Source organism: Trachurus japonicus, chromosome 15 (assembly GCF_045865225.1).
Source record: "Trachurus japonicus isolate A0001 chromosome 15, Traja_1.0".
In the NCBI taxonomy this organism is placed as follows: Eukaryota; Metazoa; Chordata; class Actinopteri; order Carangiformes; family Carangidae; genus Trachurus; species Trachurus japonicus.
The window spans coordinates 20,873,396-20,890,638 of NC_140921.1; the positions used below are offsets into that span (position 1 = coordinate 20,873,396).

A 17,243-nucleotide genomic window follows, 5' to 3' on the forward strand; every position below is an offset into this window, starting at 1 on the left:
ATCTTCGATGGCTGAATGAAGTAAAATTAGTCTGTAAAATATTCACGAAACGTTTTTATCTTTATGTGACATGTAGTCATTGTCCTACTTTTTTCGATCTATCATCTAATTCGCTGTTACTTTCATCTGTGCTGCAGATCTAAATTATAAGTTCAGCTAAAATTAACTAAAAGTTTTGTGTGCAAGTTGTTTTCAATAAACTTTTCAGTTGAGTGAGCGAATAGTGATTTATAGTGTGTGTGAGCAATAAAGCATAAGTCAGCAGGGCTTATACACAGTGTCCTTGTTTCAGCAGAAATCTGTAGATGAAATATATTACAGGCTACCTGGTCACACTCCCAGTTGTGATGTACAAAATCTTAAAATGACTAACTGCATATGTTTATGTGACTGTCAAGGTGTAGTTTAGATAAATACTAAACACCAGAGAAAGGTGGCCTTAAATATTCAAAACATCCACCCACATGTGACTTTTTGGCATATGGTGTGTGGGTGATAGAAACATCTAATTAAAACAGCATTATGAACCTCACGCAGCTGTTGTTATGAGGAGCTGTTTTAATTCAACAAGACCAACTTTTCCATCACTAATCAATGAGCAAACGTGAACTTCATCTAATGTGCCATTGTAAGTGAGTATAATATGGATAGTATCATGTGCTGCACTGTTGTATATTTTATACAAAATCACAATTAACTTTGACTTTTATCCAAATGAATGCAGTTACTTCTGTTTGAAGTTGTAAATAATTAATAATTAAAGACGTATTATAAATGAAAGGAAATTCATTTCCTTAGTAACTTTGCAACAGGTTTCTAGGATGGAGTCTGAAAAGCGAGTGCATAATTAAAAAGGCCAAAATTTGCCCGTGCAAATAGGCCTTTTTTCACAGCAGGCTAAAGACTTATCTTAGCTGGAGAAGCACAGCTGTTACTAATAACATTAACAATGGCAGCTCTATTCAAGAGTCCAGTAAGTGTGACAGTAAGGCAGCATAAACAATAGCCTGAGCCTGAAACTGAAGCAGCTAATGACATTCGGGCCTGGTCATTTTATTACTGACACCTGTGCTCTTTTATACTGTGAGCTACTGTATATGGGAGGAGTATTTCCAACAGTAACTTCAGCAGAGTGCTATCATTTAGATTTGTGGGAGAGTGGCCATTAAAATGCATATCACTCCTCTATGAGACCGTATTAAGGTGCTGACAGTGTAGCCGGCAGATGTACTTTACCCAAGACAAGTCACTGGTGGTGAGATGAGATCAGTTGAGCAAAGACAAATCTAAATCTCCTCATATTATTGACATAGAAACAGTAGCCAGTGAATGAATATTCGATTTGCAGCAAAATCTATTTATTATTCCAGACAAAAAAAAAGCTTAAAGAGAATTTATGAACTAATTATTTTTTTTCCTCAATAAACCATCTTCATCTTTTCCTCCATTAATGCAATTTTCTTTTTCTGTATTGCACACAAATCTTCTCACAAATCCCTGTAACATGTGCAGTGTCCACAATAGTGGTTTGACCAGCAGGCAGATGCAACAGCGTGGAGCTGCTGATGCTCTCTACAGTCCGTGTTAAACTGTGTTTTACAACATCGAGCATTCCCTTCACCTCTTCCCCTTTTTACTACACTGCCTTGAGAGGAGCATGGCTGCTATCCAGGGAGCACTCGTATGCACAAAACTCATTAAGTATTTATAGTCCGAGCAAAGAAATCCTCTTGAAATCCCTCATCCAGATGACAGGAATTTTCACAAACATAATAACGGGTATTTGAGCTGCGTCAAGTGCTTTATGAAATAAGGTAGCCAAGAGGTCTGAGGTGCAGCCTTGGATAACGTACACCGTTATAGTTTGCTCTGCCCTCCTCAATGAGGCCACCGGTTATTGGCCAAGCATGGTTCATGAATAAAAAGAAAAACAAACACAGCACATTCACTTAAACCATAAATTGGGGTTAAAGACGAAAACACCTCTACATCCCACCTTATTGCGAGCTGTGGATCAAAAGTCATGTACTGTAAATGTTTTTTTTATACACAGAAAATTGAACCTCGAGAGTAGCGAAAACTGTTTTCTTTCAGCGTCAAATAGGCTGGACTCTGTTAGATAAACCTGCCTCTGAGGGAATTTCTTTTCATCCCTTCCATCCCCACCACCGACCAAACAGATGCTGTTAAGCTATGTAGCCGATGTAGAAATACATCAAAATTTTATTGCCCTCCAGAACAGTTATACTCTGTGGCCACCAAATTGCAAAGTTGTGTAGTAGATTGCAGATTGTCTTCATTTTTCTGGCATTTTCTAAATTTAGAAACTTAGACTTTCTTAGGGGGAAAAGGGACATTATACAAATGCCATGTGCTGCTTTGCATCAGAGTCAAGTTATTTATAGTATTAAATCAGCTGCTGTTGCTTCCAACTGGAAATGTAAAATACTGCCCATATATTCATAGCGAGCACATTGCCAGGATGTGAGTGGCAGCTCAGCAGGCATTGATTTATTATGGCTTTGGTGTAGCCTACAAGTAAGGATGAGGAAATCTGTCAAAGTACTGCAACACCTGGCAGGTGTGAGTTATCCTGTGAGTTATACAGCTCCAATGCCATCAGTTTAGGAAAGGTGTAAAAGAACGGATAAGAAACCTGCTCAGAAAACAGTATTGATATTAAACTTGAACAGAGAACAACCATCTCTATGGAGAAACAGAGCCATGGCAAGAAAGCTGATGAGAGATAATACTTTGTTCTTTTTTGTTTGTTGGGCTGCATTAGCTTCACCTTACTTTATTAGTGTTTTCTATCATTATCATTGTTTCCAACATTGTTATTAATAACCCTTTTTTTCTCCTCCTGGGTATCTATACCACTCCTGAAGCGGTACCATTCGAAAGCAGCCTCTACGGGACTCCGCTTAGCATAATGAGGAGTGCACATCAGGCTCATGTAGAGAGCGATTCCCTGTGCACTGCTGGGACTGCGTAGCGAGAGAAAACCTGAAATAACAGCTCAGCCATTCCTCTCTTCCTCTCTTTCCTTCCTTCCTTCCCTCTTCATCTTTTCCTCCTCAGCTCTGCTGCTTTAATAGGGCGACCTGATAAACATAGGTTCTGGCTTTGTTGTCGCGCTCACTTTACTCGGCATGAGACAGATTCCATGATCACAGGTTCTCATTTCTTTTACTTTCATTTCTTCACAGTGAAACGGAGAACAGAGAAAAGTCCTAATGCAAATGACTAATGCCAGTTTGCCTCCTCACAGCCATCCTCCACGCGCCTCTCCTCAGTCACGGAGCCTTATTGAAATACCATAACTTTGTAAGGTTCAGTCACTTCTTAATTCAGCTGCCTCTGGGGGAGCTGAGATGGGGGCAGTCACTAATAGCGGAGTGATAGCGCAGTCAGCAGATTTGACACCAACTGCAGCTTCTCTCACTTTCCCTGTCTAGAGAGAAAGAGAGATTGTTTGTGTGGGTAAACATGGGAGAACGAGGGAGAAGAGATATGGAAATATATATTAGAATAAACAGTATGTAAGTCCTCTCCACGGTGCAGTATGAACAATTTTCTCTATGTTTAGAGGCATTTAGTTGCTGAGTCTTTGTAAACAAGGTTATTTCATGCACCCACGCCAAGAAAACATGCAAAATTTGACCGTAAAAAAAACACCTGGTGTGATTTAGTTTTCCATCGTCGGCTCTCCTTGAGATCCACTAAAGCTGTACACACACTGATTTGCATTTCAGAAGTAGTTTACCACCCTCATTTTTACAATTCAGTTGCTTTCTTTTTCTTTTTCTTTTTCTTTTTACAAGTTTGAGAAACTTTCAGATTTAGACGGCTTTAGTGTCCATCATTGTGTGTATAACAACTACAAATGCTCCTCGGGGATTTCAAGTACTGGTGCATACCTGTATCTATGAATTAGTCAGTTATAGTGAGTGTGAATTATAAACTGACAATTCCCCGGGGGGAAAAGGAAACCCAGAACAGTGTGTGTGTGTGTGTGTAAGTGGAGGTTTGAAAAAGAGAAATTGAAACGATCAAGTAAAAGACAGATACCTAAAAATTGTAGTTAGTACTTGGAGTGATAAATACTTTCAAACACTATACAATTACTTATCCTTCAGCGCACATGGATTTCAATATTGTTCAACAACCCGACCAGGTAAAACAACAAAATTTTGAGTGAAATCAAAGGGGGATCCCAGCCTAACAAGTCTATTAAAATGAGACAATTAACTCTATATTGATGCGAAAATGTAATTGATCTTATTCCCAGTTGTCTGAGCACTGAGCACCAGTGTTTGCTTAAATTAGAAATGAAAAAGCACTTTGTAGTAGTAGTAGTTAAGTAATAGTGGAGTCCTCTATAGAGTTGTCCGAAATTATAGCACAAGTTTCCTCCATGCATGAGTATGCCCAATCTGTAATATTTACAATTGCAGGTTCGATAAATGGTTTAACCCCATTGAACTAACTGTTGCAACTCTGTTGTGGGGTGGTAGTGGAGGCTAGTTGTAATAATTTCTTTTGTAGAGTGGATGTGTCTGAAAAATAATGAAAACCCATTTGAAAAGCTCAAAGGTTTTCTCCTCAACTCCAGTTTGATTAGCATTCGTCTGACTCTATCTGCTGTAAACCGTGTGCTTTATTGCATTAAGGCACGCCGACACTGAAGAATTTCTGCAATAGTAAACACTGCTGTATTCTAATCTGAGGAAGAGATCATATTAAACTTCATTAGCTGAATTGGTTAGTTTTCTATTAACCCCTCTCTTCCTCTGTCTCCCCTCCCATTGTAATTGAAAGAGCAGATGTAATAAGGTAATTGCCTCATCGCTCAGACTGCTCAGCCCTTCTACTCGTAAATGTCCCGTTTTCACAATGACTTTTGATTTTCACACTCCACCTTAAATTCAGATATGTTCACGGTCTCTTCAGATTATTACCATTAGAGCACCCCAAGCTGTTCCAACCTACTTCCCAGTGTGCATCGCAAATAGATTAATACAACTCCAACCACTCTCACAGCACATGAAAGGCATGTGTAAGAAGAGGTTGCTGGGTTGAAAGTGATCCTTAACGTGACTAAATGTATTACTGCCCCGGGTTAAGAAATGGATATAAAGAGTATAGAGCCAGAGGATATTGAAAGCAACTAAGGCAATTAACCCCATTTTAACAGCGCTTATTTAAATGTCTAAATTTAAACTGTTGACAGGTTTATCTTTTAAAGTCACAGGTCAGGCCTTAAATGTTTCACGAGTCCTTCATTTATCCTTCCTTTATTTCAAAGAGTGCATCAGTATAAATCTGCAGTGAACAACATCATTTTGGGCGCCAATATGCCTCGTCCCTGCTCTAATATTCTAACATGGGCAGAGTAAATTAATTCCCCGAACATCCACTGCAGCCACAGCTTGAAATTTCTTTTTATCTTCTCAGGTCTTAGTCAAGATCTAAATTCTGAGAAAACGTTTAAAGACTTTAGCGAAACACCAGCCAAATGTACTTGCGGCCCTGTTTCTGATTAGAGGAAAAGGCTGCTCAATATTACATGTTTTCTTATTGTCAATACATCCAAACATCAAACACCAAAACCAACACATTAGCCTATTAATATTCTCTGACATCCCTGTTTGGAGGATGAATAAGAACACATCCTTTCAGGCGCTGACTGAAGACATTTATCAATTCATTGTTGGTTTTGGTCTGTCCACAGGAATTGATGATGGCATGAAAAAACATAGAAGTGCTTCATACATCAAGGTAGAAATTGAATGCATAAAAATAAAACACACTAAGTTTAAAGCTTTATGTTATTGATTTTATTTGGAATAGGCAAAAAAAACAAATTTTCATTATAAGTCAGTAAAGCTGTTTGCTGACCCCTCATCCATGGTGTAAAATTTAACTTACAGAGAGAAACAAAGTGGCTCCAAAATTACACCCTTTAATGTTCATGACTCAGTGGCCCTTTTCCACAAACCTCACAGCCACTTTAATTGTATTAAAGCAACCCTATGTAGTTTTTTGACCTTAAAATAATGTTTCTAAACTCACTGAAGTGGTAGAAAAATGGTTAATAGGATGAATGGTGCCGCCGCTGCAACCTGAACAGGGTCGCGTCGGCTGAAACTGCACTATGTAACTTCCCTGTGCGGGTATGAACACTGTGGTGAGCCCCAGAGACAGTGCCTGAACGCGTTCAATTAACGATCATTCATGAACTCGTTCTCGTGAACTGAACGTACTGTATTTCCGCTTGATGAACGTTATTGTGAACGCGTTCATCCTGGCGTTTGTGGACGGCGCTCTCTCAAAGTATGACTTTGTTCAGGAGTGTGCCAGGTTTCCATAGAGCCTTCCGGGCAAAAACCCAGCTAAAACACACTGTAAACAGGCGTTAACAGAAAAACCACCCAATCTGGCAACACCTATGAGCTGTTTGGATCAGCGGCGCATGGAAGAGGCGGAGTGATACAGCACGTCGCGGAGCCTGTCTGTGTGGAGGAATACTGGCCCAGTTGGTTTAGTAAAAGATAAACGGGGGTTAGAGAGGGAAGTCGAAGTACAGTAATTTCACATATTTGAGAATTTTATAAAATAGTAACGCAATAGTTACTTTTCCTGGTAATTACTTTCATCACGTTGTAACTAAGTTACTTATTGGAGAAAGTAAAGTAGTAGCTATAACTAATATTACTGGTTAAAACTGCTAAAATAATAGCTGTCTGTGGTTTAATATGGGCTGAGGCAATAATTTTGAAAAATAATAGCTTGTACAACATATTGAAAAAAAAAGAAAAGAAAAAAGAACTATGAACTAGTTCAGTTTTGGAACCGTGAACTTAGTTCAAAATTTTGAATTATGAACTATGAACTGAGCTAGTTCATGTAGAAAGTTAACTTTCCCAACACTGCCCAGAGACCAAGCTCAAGCCGGGTCAAAAAAACAAATTCATGTAGACACAGGTAGCAGACAGTTGCTCTTCTCAACCAGAGTAGCTACCAGTACCACAAATCCTACATAGTAGCCTATTGCTTTAATGTGTCACTATTATCAAAAGACTGATTGGAAAATGTATTCAGTTTGACAAGGTTGTAAGAGGACTTGATTCTCAACAGCTTGCCATCCAAATCACTTGAGACGATCTTAAAATGAAGATAAATTACATTTAACCAGAGTGTGTGTGCGTGCATGTGTGTGTGTGTAAGTGGTGCAGTCTATTTTTCCCACATTATTTAGATATTTGAGTATATTTAGGTATATTTATCCACAGAAAGAAGTCACAATATGCTGTGTCTAATCAAGTTTGTAATTGGAGTTTTCATATTTTCTTCACCGAAGTGGGGGGGAAAACAAATAAGACATGCAAAGAAACAGTGTCAGCAGCTTTTGACGTATGGCCAGGAATGAGGGGTTTCTGCTGCAGTGAAGGAATTGAGGCACATGTCTTTGACGCCTGGACCCAGAGGAAACACTTCAGCCTGCTGCTGGAGGCTTAACTGCAGTCCCGTCTCCCTGTGGGGTAATCTTGCTGTTCACACTGTTCCAGTATGACATAAAGGTTTGTCTGTGTGCCAAACAAGGGAGAACAAAGAAAAGATACAGTGATTTGATTTGTTTTTTCGAGCCGTATCTGTTAAAAATCAGGGAGCTCTTGGGTGTTGAATGTGATCCGTTGCGGTAGAGATGGATTTATTCATCTGTAATTTCTTGAGGGAAACCGAGGTAGGTATTTTGCACAAGCCTGGAAACGTGCGAATATTCTAGTAAAACAAAAACTCTAGTGATCAAATTTAGCCCAGCATAAGCAGAGGGAAAGCTGCAATCATTCTAGGTGGGTGTTAAATCCTCTGACAACAATACCAGACTGTTTAATGTCTCTGCTAACAGCACAAACCAGGCTTCTTCCTAAACAGAAAATTACTGATGAGTACAGACATTGTGGCACATTTCCTCCACACAGACTCCTCTTAACCCCCGCGCAGTGAGATAATGTATGTTGTTTTTCTGCATAATTCACTGGGATCAGACTCATTTCAATAATGAATGCAATTACAGGTTCCCTTTTATGACTAACATCCTGATTGACCCATTACTGAAGAGCCATACTGTTTGAAGGTCCTTCCAGCTGGCTGTATGTGTTCTGGTAGAACAACGTCTAAAAGAAATACAGCAAAGCCCATTTATCAGAGTGACATACTGAGAGCCAGCGGAGCATTTTATGAACACAATCAAATATAGGCTACAGCTTTTATTAAAATGCAAAATAAATCTCTGTTGTCTCTCTTTACTTGGAAATGGGACGCTGGGACACAGCAGGTTGAACATTTGATGGTGAAATTAACTCCCTAATTTCACACTGCAGAACTGGACTGCAGCTCAACAGCATTTTTGCAACACTGCTCTAAAAAACGTGTAATTATGAATTTTCACATAGTCTGAACATGTTATCAAGTTTAATCTGTGGTATTTATTTCTGGCAAACTCTATTTGTAAAGGGTTCATTATTTCTAACTTGTGTGACTTGTTTTTGCCAAGAGTGAATGAAAAGATTGAGACGATTCTCACATGTAAGATGAGTAGGGAACTACAGATAGCATCAGGCTGTTAGCTTAGCATAAAGACAGGAAATATCAAACCTGTCTGTGTGAAGGTGTTACTTTCCACCTACCAGCACATGTAAAGCTCAAGAATAAACACATTGTATCTTCTTCATTTAATACAAGCTTTAAACGTTTAAGGGTTTTGTGCTGGATAGGCTATCAGTTGCTAGTCATTGTTGTCGTTGTTGTTTGATAAAAGCCATTGTTGCAAGACACAAGGTTACAATATATTCTCTGAGCAGTGCTGTGTCTTCATAGGAAACTGGAGGCTACAAAGAGACTCTGTTGGGAAGTGGCAACACTGATTAGGGCTAGCTGGTTAGCATGCTAACTTAAGTAGAAGAAAACATGGAGATAAGTTAACATTGGTGTTGCATTATCCAACATGATGTTTCTTGATGCTGAACTCATAATGTTTCTTCTAGTCTGGTAAATAGCTGTTATTACTACCAAATACTGACCATGTAGGGGAAAAAAAGAATGAAAACTTATTTAATGAACTTTATGCTGCCACATTGGAGATATCAAGTTGCCTAACTCTCTCGTAAAGAACATTCATACCTTGCAAGTTGTAACTTCAAGTGGGAGACTTTTCTGAATATCCATATTCACTATTGGCACTAAGCCAAAGTGCCTTAGATGTGAAGCATATCAGTGCACAGCTTTCAAAGTCAATAATTCAGTGTGTCTGATTTCCACACTACTGTTATAATAGACAATAAACATTAGGAAAATCAAGGGAACATCAGTGAATGTCATTGTTTAATGGAACCCCCTCTTGTTTTCATGTAGGTTTTACTTTTAATTACATAAATATAAAAGTACAATCATTGGTATAAATGTGCAACTTGCAAACAGAATTAATTTGCATACATTAACTGGATGTTACACCACAATGCAAGCAACATGAGACACACACCAAGGTGTAGATGTCGATGTCAATAGAGGCAAAGGTCAACATAACTGTGGATTACAGACACTGAAGCAGCTTTTGAATTTAGATCAGTGTAGTTTGTTGTTCCATATCATCCATTTTCATACATATATACTGCAAAACCCACAAGGCCCATGTCCAGTGATTCTGGAAAATGAGCTCCAGATCAAAGCCAAGAATGTGACTCCCGTTAAAGATCAGAAGCAGCCGAGCACAGCGATAATACATCATCCTGTTGCTGAGCCACTCAGCTGTTTGCTGGTAACAGCCATTTCTAGTGTGCTCCAGCCAAATTAGTATTAATACATGTTGTACCTGAAACGAGCAGTGTTAGCAGTGTCAAAACACAAAAGAGTTCACACACTCTTTCTCAGTGGAAAGTGGAGAGCCAGCGCAGTGTTGTGAATCATACCGTGATCACAAAGTAATAATAGCATTGCTGAATAAATGATAATGCCATTAGCACCATCAACAGCCTTTGAGATCAACACTTAACAACATCTCCAGTCTCTGCTTATTTCAAACAAATTGTTTTATTATGGGGCTTGTATTGCCTATGGAGCATGACATTTTAATGGACCTGTTTTACAGTCAGAGTACGGTTGACTACAGAGCAGAATTTCCAGTGTGAATACAGTAGAATGTGTGTTGACTGGAATAAACACTGGCAGTGCTGATTTGAACAATTTAATATTAAATTAATTCTGACAATGTTGCGCAGTGCTGTGATCCAAGTCTGCTATGTTTACCCTTATTATGTACAAATAGTGTGGACTCTAAATTTTGCATCACTTCAGTCTAATTTCATGTTGGATGAGAACATGAAAGCAATTAATTACACTTAAAAGGAAAATCTGTGATATCACATCAAGGAGGCATTTCTGCTGATAACAAATACAAACATACAGGAAATCCTAAGACCTCCTATCTCCTCTTACAGAAGATACAGAGGACAGTGGAGCAGTTAAAACCATTGCAATCAATGGAGATCAATTTTGCAAAATGCAAAAGGATTGTATAGTACAACACACAAGCTCTAAACACTAAATTCTTTTCAATAAGGAACCTTTTTGTAATATGCAAGGACTAAAGTAAGGCAATTGATTTCAAGACACGCATGCATTTTAGGTGAGCAAACATTACTCTAAATACTATATTCAATGTCTTAAAAGCTTGATGTGTTTTCAGGCTTAAGGAAAATACATTTTTATGGATATTATATTGAGTCAAATAACTTCTGGGGGACATATGTTTAGGGAAGCATTTAAGATAACATTCACAGTCCCTTAATTCTCATTATCAGTCTTTTACACATGGGTTTGGACACACAAATGCATACACACACACATGCTCCTTGTCGAGAGTAAGGTTGAGGATACAGTGCAGCTGATGGCAAGTGGGGTTTTTAAAAATCAGTGAGCAATCCTGAAACTCCTGCCACTGTCGCCTTAAGCCTCAGAGGGAAAATGAAGGTTCACATATAACACCATTCAGAAATCATTATTGTAGAGATGTGCCAGCGGGACTCTCTCCCTCAGTGACATACTACAGCAGGGAAACACCGAATTCAAACTACAATATGTCATTTGCTACAGCAAGCCAGTACTCCTCCTCAAATGTCTCCGAGTTTGACACTTTTCTATGGCCTCAATGTCACAGCTAAAAACAGTGCTTCACATCATCATTGCCAGTATACGCTCACTCTGCTGCTCATAAGCCACTCTGTCGGGAATTGGAGAAGGAATAAATTGACATTTTGGCAAATGCACACAGGCTATTCTTGAAGCTATAGCCAGTTAACCGTTTAGCTTAGCTTTGCATAAAGACAGAAAATAGGGGCAACAGCCAGGTAGTCATGAAATTATACTTTGAGGTAAAATGTGTTAATTAGTGAGCTTAATTTGTGCTGGTAGGCAGGTTTTATTATCTAGGGGTATAGCCAGGAAGTTAGCATAGCATAAAGACAGGAAATAGGAGGGAAACTGGTTTTAAAATTTACTGGTAAACACATTGCATTTTAATTATCCGGTTTTAAATGGGGGTTAAGGGGATGGGGCAACCAGCTGCTAGGGTCTCATGGAGTTACTTTGGCAAACCTGGCTCTGTCCAGAGATAATCTGCTAACCATCTAATCTAAAGCTAAGAAGTTAACATAATACATCTTTAATATATCTATATTGAAACAGTGTAAAAAAAGAAAAAGAAAAAAAAAAGTAAATATCACTCACTGTGGTTTTATGACTAAATATCTCTTCTGTCTTTATGCTAAGCTAGTCCCTCTGCATCAGAGTGCTATCGATCTTCTCAGCTAACTGTATGCAACAAAGCGAATATGGGTATTTCCAAAACTTTCAAGATATTCTTTCACACCTGGAGAACCTTGTGTTCACTTTGTGACTCTGATAATGTAAAGTGTAGTCAAGTTCTGAGTGCTGCATCTCATCAATCTGTTGACTGATTGTGTACGAGACACGACAGTGAGACTTTGTCAGTCATCCACGTGTAGGTATTTGAAAGCTATATGTAGAAAAATAGACTTTAAAGAGTCCTCTGTTTTATATACATCTATCTTGTATGGCTTTACCATAATGGCATGCAGGAAAAACTAAGACAAGCCTGAAGATTTAACTACCTGAGTCATTTTCTCTATTCCTCTTGGTGAGACTGGGGAGTAAAGGAAATTATTTACCTCTATGCTCTGAAATGATGAAAATCAACAAAGTATAGACCCAAATCCAAGTCACGCCTTATTGTAATAGCGCTTTTTAAGACGTTCCAGCGCTATATTTATATATATATATATATATTTACAGGTTTATGACATGTCTCGTATTCACAGTGTAAGGGTGATGAGCGTGAGGAGAGAGCCAAGATCTGCAAGAAAAAGGAAGCAGGAGGGTTTTGGTGCAGTGAATGTGAAATGAATGCAGAGATGACAGAAAAAAAAGAAGAAGTCAGCGACCTGGGAGGATATTAGATACTGAAGATAGACGCCAGGAAAAAGTTGAGCCCTTGGCTGAGAGAGGCTGTTGATTTATAATGGGTATGAATTTGGATCTGAAGGGAGTCGATTAACACACCTCCTCTTCTACCTCTGCCGCTGTCACCAGCCCCTCTCTCTAGTTCTCTTCTTTCATCACTGTCTCTCGGATGGTTTAACTACCAGCGCCCTCTCCTCCGTCTCGCTTGTTTACGAACATCAAACACCATCGCACGGCTTTAAATCACCGATGCCTTGGAAGAGATAGTTACTGGCAACACGGACATTGATCGTGCAGCCTGACAGGGTAGCACCGTATCCTCCGCAAACACCCTCCATCCGTTAAGCCTTGGCTACACATTTGCTGAAACCAGCCTCTGCAGAATTTTGTATCAAGCTTTGTTTTACAGTGAGAGCCATGCGTCTGCAGAGAAGTGCTCTCCCTTGAGGGAAAAACAAGAAAAAATTGCCACAAAACATAAATCAATCTAAGTGAAAGAATGCCTCTAAGGTTTTGTTTCCTTCTGCAGCATGTGAGATTGACCCAGCTACTTTCAATCTGCATCATTTAACATTATGCACCTGTGGGGTGAAACCATCCATATTTTTCCTCCCTCCGTTATATTGTATTTCAAACAGGCATAAACTTAGGCTACTTTTCACATATGTCTATTCTGCATTGAAAAAGTAATACAAACTAATGCAAGCCTTTATCATTTGTTTTCCTTGCAGTCGGTCGTAAGCTTGAAAAACAGTTGCAAGGTGCTTTCAAGTCAATGTATTGGACTAGCAGAGCATGTTCTCGGCTGATTAAGACGACCAGTTCCTCTCTCATGACTCTATCTCTATCTTGAGGAATGGGGAACTACCCTGTGCAGCCCCTTATTGTGGCACAAGCCCTCCCTCGCTTCAGCCCTGTCGAAATCAGCTACATCACAGCCACGCTTAGAAGCGCGTCTTTCTACACTTGCCCCCAGAAATGACATTAATCACCTGAGGGTAATACTTGACCCATGTCAAGACGGAATGGGGTTTGCGATCAATAGAAAGTCTATACATGGTGCAAAAAAATGCATGAAAAGTATAATGCATAGATCAGTATGTGCTATATCATTTCAGTGATTCCGCTTGTTGTGTTTGTATCAGCATTCAATAATTAGGCCTACATTCAGATAAACTGGCAAAAACCACCAAACAGTAAAGGTTGCACTGTATGCCTCCCTTGGCTCCTTTGCAACACAACATTTCAGTAAGATATATTGAGCATATACATACATAACAGCGTGTTTCCTCTGCGGACTAACACTGATATTTAAGAGATATTCAGTGGTTTGTTCTGGGTTGAGGTTAATGAAATGGGCAATGGGTGGTCCCCACGCTTCCACATTAACTAATGTTTTGTTTTTTGTTTTTTTTTGTCTCTGAGGTTCTCTCATCATGCCATCATCATCACCAAAACCATCATCATTTTTGTTTTCCTGTATTACCACCACAGGCTAGTATCCAAGAAAAATCATGCATAACAAGGTACACTGGCAATCCATTTTAAAAGCCTTGTATTTTTTTTTTTCTATGGCGATAAACCTCAAGGTTTGTTATACAGTATGAGAATAAAGAGTTCCCCATCATTTTGTTTCCTATCTCATTCTGTCCTCTACCTTCTACCTGGAGTTACTTGTCTCTGCCAGCCTGTTGTTCATGATGCCGAGGGCACCAACACCCCCGGAGAAACCATTATGGCGTGAGCTGCCACAGACTGTCCTGGGATATCCGTTGGCCGACTCAGAAAGCTGCTTCTGCATTAAGGCCAGCGACACCTTGTTCGAGGCTGCCAGGTCTTTCATTGAGATCATCTCCCCTGATAGCCTGCGTCCCTCAGTGTCACTATCGCATGGTCCATCTGAGGCGGGCGGCTGCCGACCCTTGCGTTTCTTGGAGCCCGGGCGGATGGCGTTGCGTCGGCCCAGGAAGGCGTTGGCCTTACTGCAGCGTTGGCAAAACAAGCAGGTCATTTTCTCCAGCATCCAGTTGAGCACCTGCTTGATGACGATGGAGATGACGTTAAAGAGCGAGTAGATGCAGCACACGCCCATTAGCATGAAGAGGAAGTTGGCCACCCTGTAGAGGCTTTGGTATTCGTAAGCCGCGTTCTGGCTGCTGACGAAGTCCCCAAATCCAATGGTGCTGAAGGTGACAAAGCAGAAATAGAGCGAGTCCAAGTACGCCCAGCCCTCCACGGGGGTGTACATGGCTGATGCACAGCAGGAGATAGTGATGGCTGACAGGCCCAGAATCAGCATCACGTGGTACACAGAGGGCTTCCAGCCTGGGAGGGAGTAGGCTGAGAAATCATGGCGGATGCCCGGTGGAAGGATACCACTATTCCTTATTCGCCGCTCCCTCACAGCCTTCATCACCACGGCCAGCAGTGTGATGATACGTTCCAGGAAAAGGTTAAAGAAGAGGATGGTGGCGGCGCAGCCCAGGAGCCCGTAGAAGATCAGGAACACCTTGCCCGCGACAGTCACAGGTGTTGTCATCCCGAACCCTGCAGAGACAGAGGAGGGACATCAGACAGTTAATCCCTGAGTGAGGCCACAAGCAGCTACAGGATGTCTTCAGTTTCCGTACAAGGAATTATTTCTGGTTTGAGTTGAGGCAAGTGGTGCATGAAAGAAAAACAACCTTAAATCCGAACGAAGGCTTTAAATTAGGCTTATTTGTAAACATTTGTGCCAGTAATGAAAAAATATGTAAACGCAGGGATTGACTGGAGTGCACACAAGTACTATGCAAGAAATACTGGATAATAATGTGTGCTGATGCTGATACTTAGACAGGAGGCTCCCTCTGGAATATGAGTTAATGCAAAGTCTTAGTAATGAGAGGATGATAAAAAGTGACTAAGGGATCGTTAAAGAAAAATGTTGTGCCTTGCAAATGAGGATGCAAGTTGCAAAGTGAGAGAGTATGAGTTCATATAGCAAAATGGGAAGCCAGTATCCAACGTAACTTTATTTTACAAATTATTGTGAGGATCTAATACCACACTGACATAGTTACGTGGTGCATTGTGGATTCTTTATATGCAGGATTTGTTTATGCCGCATTTACTGTTATTACTGTTGTTGGGCCTGAAAAGTCAAGGACACAGGGGTTATATTGGAGGGAGGAGGATGCTGGGAATAAGCTGAGGTAAGGCCCTCGGAATATTTTTTCTCAGTACTGTGTGATTTGGCCTCCTGCTTTCTTCTGATTCCTTAGTCAATTACACTGAGTGTTCAAGCTGAGGGAGAGGAGAGGAGAGGAAATGTTTATGGATTTTGCTGAGCTACACGTTGAAGTAGCTCTTCTTGAGTCTTGAGGAGGTTCACAGCTGCAGCTCTGGCTTTACAGCTGAAGCCCATAACGTAGGGATCGGCTGTTGAGTGTCTGAGTGCTATTATTATTCTTTCTTGGGAGGTCAAGTAGTAACATAAATTCTTTCGGCACTTCAACTGCAAGAGGCCTACCTATCACTACCATCAAAGACGAGGTGAGACATAAATGACGAAACAAATGCCACAGCAATCCACCCGTCGATTGTAAGGTTCAAGATACAGTATAAGTGGTGGTCATAGATAAAAAGCACAAATTGCAGTCAGGTCTCAAAAATATTATTTTGTGTTGTACAGATTTTGTTGTTCATTGTTGTGCCTTGGATAACCGTGTGACAATTCACTCCCATTTCTCCGATTTCATGAGCCCACCTCCGCTTTAGGAAACCTTGGACTGAATAATTGCGTGTATCAGCACAAAACGTCGATGTTTAATGTAAAACCTGTCACACGTGGAGAATATTTCATGTCTGTGGCACGACTAAGCATCTGCCAGCACGAGACACACACCTACGTCTACTGATGTTTGATTTTTCATGTGCAAATCCTCTGCTCTTATTTGTATAAGCACGCACTCAGCAGCACTCATACTTGTAACCCGGAGCCAATGTGAGCACACACACTTAAACACACATGCGGTGTCGTGCCCCTTATCCACAGAACAGCAGATGGTATATTTGTCAACAAATAAAATCGTGCTGAAAGATCAACCAGTTCACTTCCAGGCCAAGGTTAATTGATTCTTCCATCATGGCTATCCTCTATTTCAATCTGCTTGGAGCATTAGGGCAGCCTTTTCCCCCCTTTTCCACCAGCCCGACTGTAACCATCCTTGTCAGGTAATAAATGACATCAATATCTAGCCAATACGTCCTTTATGATACCCAAAATGGCTTTTTTGACCTTATCTCTGGCACTGAAAACCACTCTCATGACGGTTTGCTGTTGACACGCCGGGTCATTTAGATCAACTTTGATTGAAACAGATTGTTTTTTAGAGACAAGAGGAAATATAACTCACACACGCGCACCTTATGGCCTCACACACACACAGATGGAGTCGCCTAGGTTTCATACATTACATCAGACAGTGAATTATCTAGTTTAGTCAAAGATACAGTGGTTAAACACAGTAGTTCAGTGACAGTGAGGCACTGCAGACGAACAGGAAGGTGAGGGGCCGCGATCACCCAAATTAAGCCCTTCAGTGAAATCCTATTTTCCCCCGTTTCATAGTTAATTAATTAGCAGGGCAAGTCTGTGTAACCCAACTGAATCATAGGGAAAACAGATTACATCTTCTCAGCTTGTGCAGAGACAGTCTTCT

The 17,243-nt window shown here is 40.3% G+C and overlaps 1 protein-coding gene across 1 annotated transcript in view; it reads right to left on the minus strand.

The window, feature by feature from the left end:
• Positions 1 to 11,797: 11,797 nt before the first annotated feature.
• kcnk12 (potassium channel, subfamily K, member 12) overlaps positions 11,798 to 17,243 on the minus strand; it is a 31,573-nt gene continuing 26,127 nt past the window's right edge. Inside the window, exon 2 of the mRNA XM_085800380.1 lies at positions 11,798 to 15,087. Within this exon, the coding sequence (XP_085656506.1) occupies positions 14,201 to 15,087 (887 nt within the window). The 3' untranslated portion in view covers positions 11,798 to 14,200. The remainder of the gene's footprint in view (positions 15,088 to 17,243) is intronic.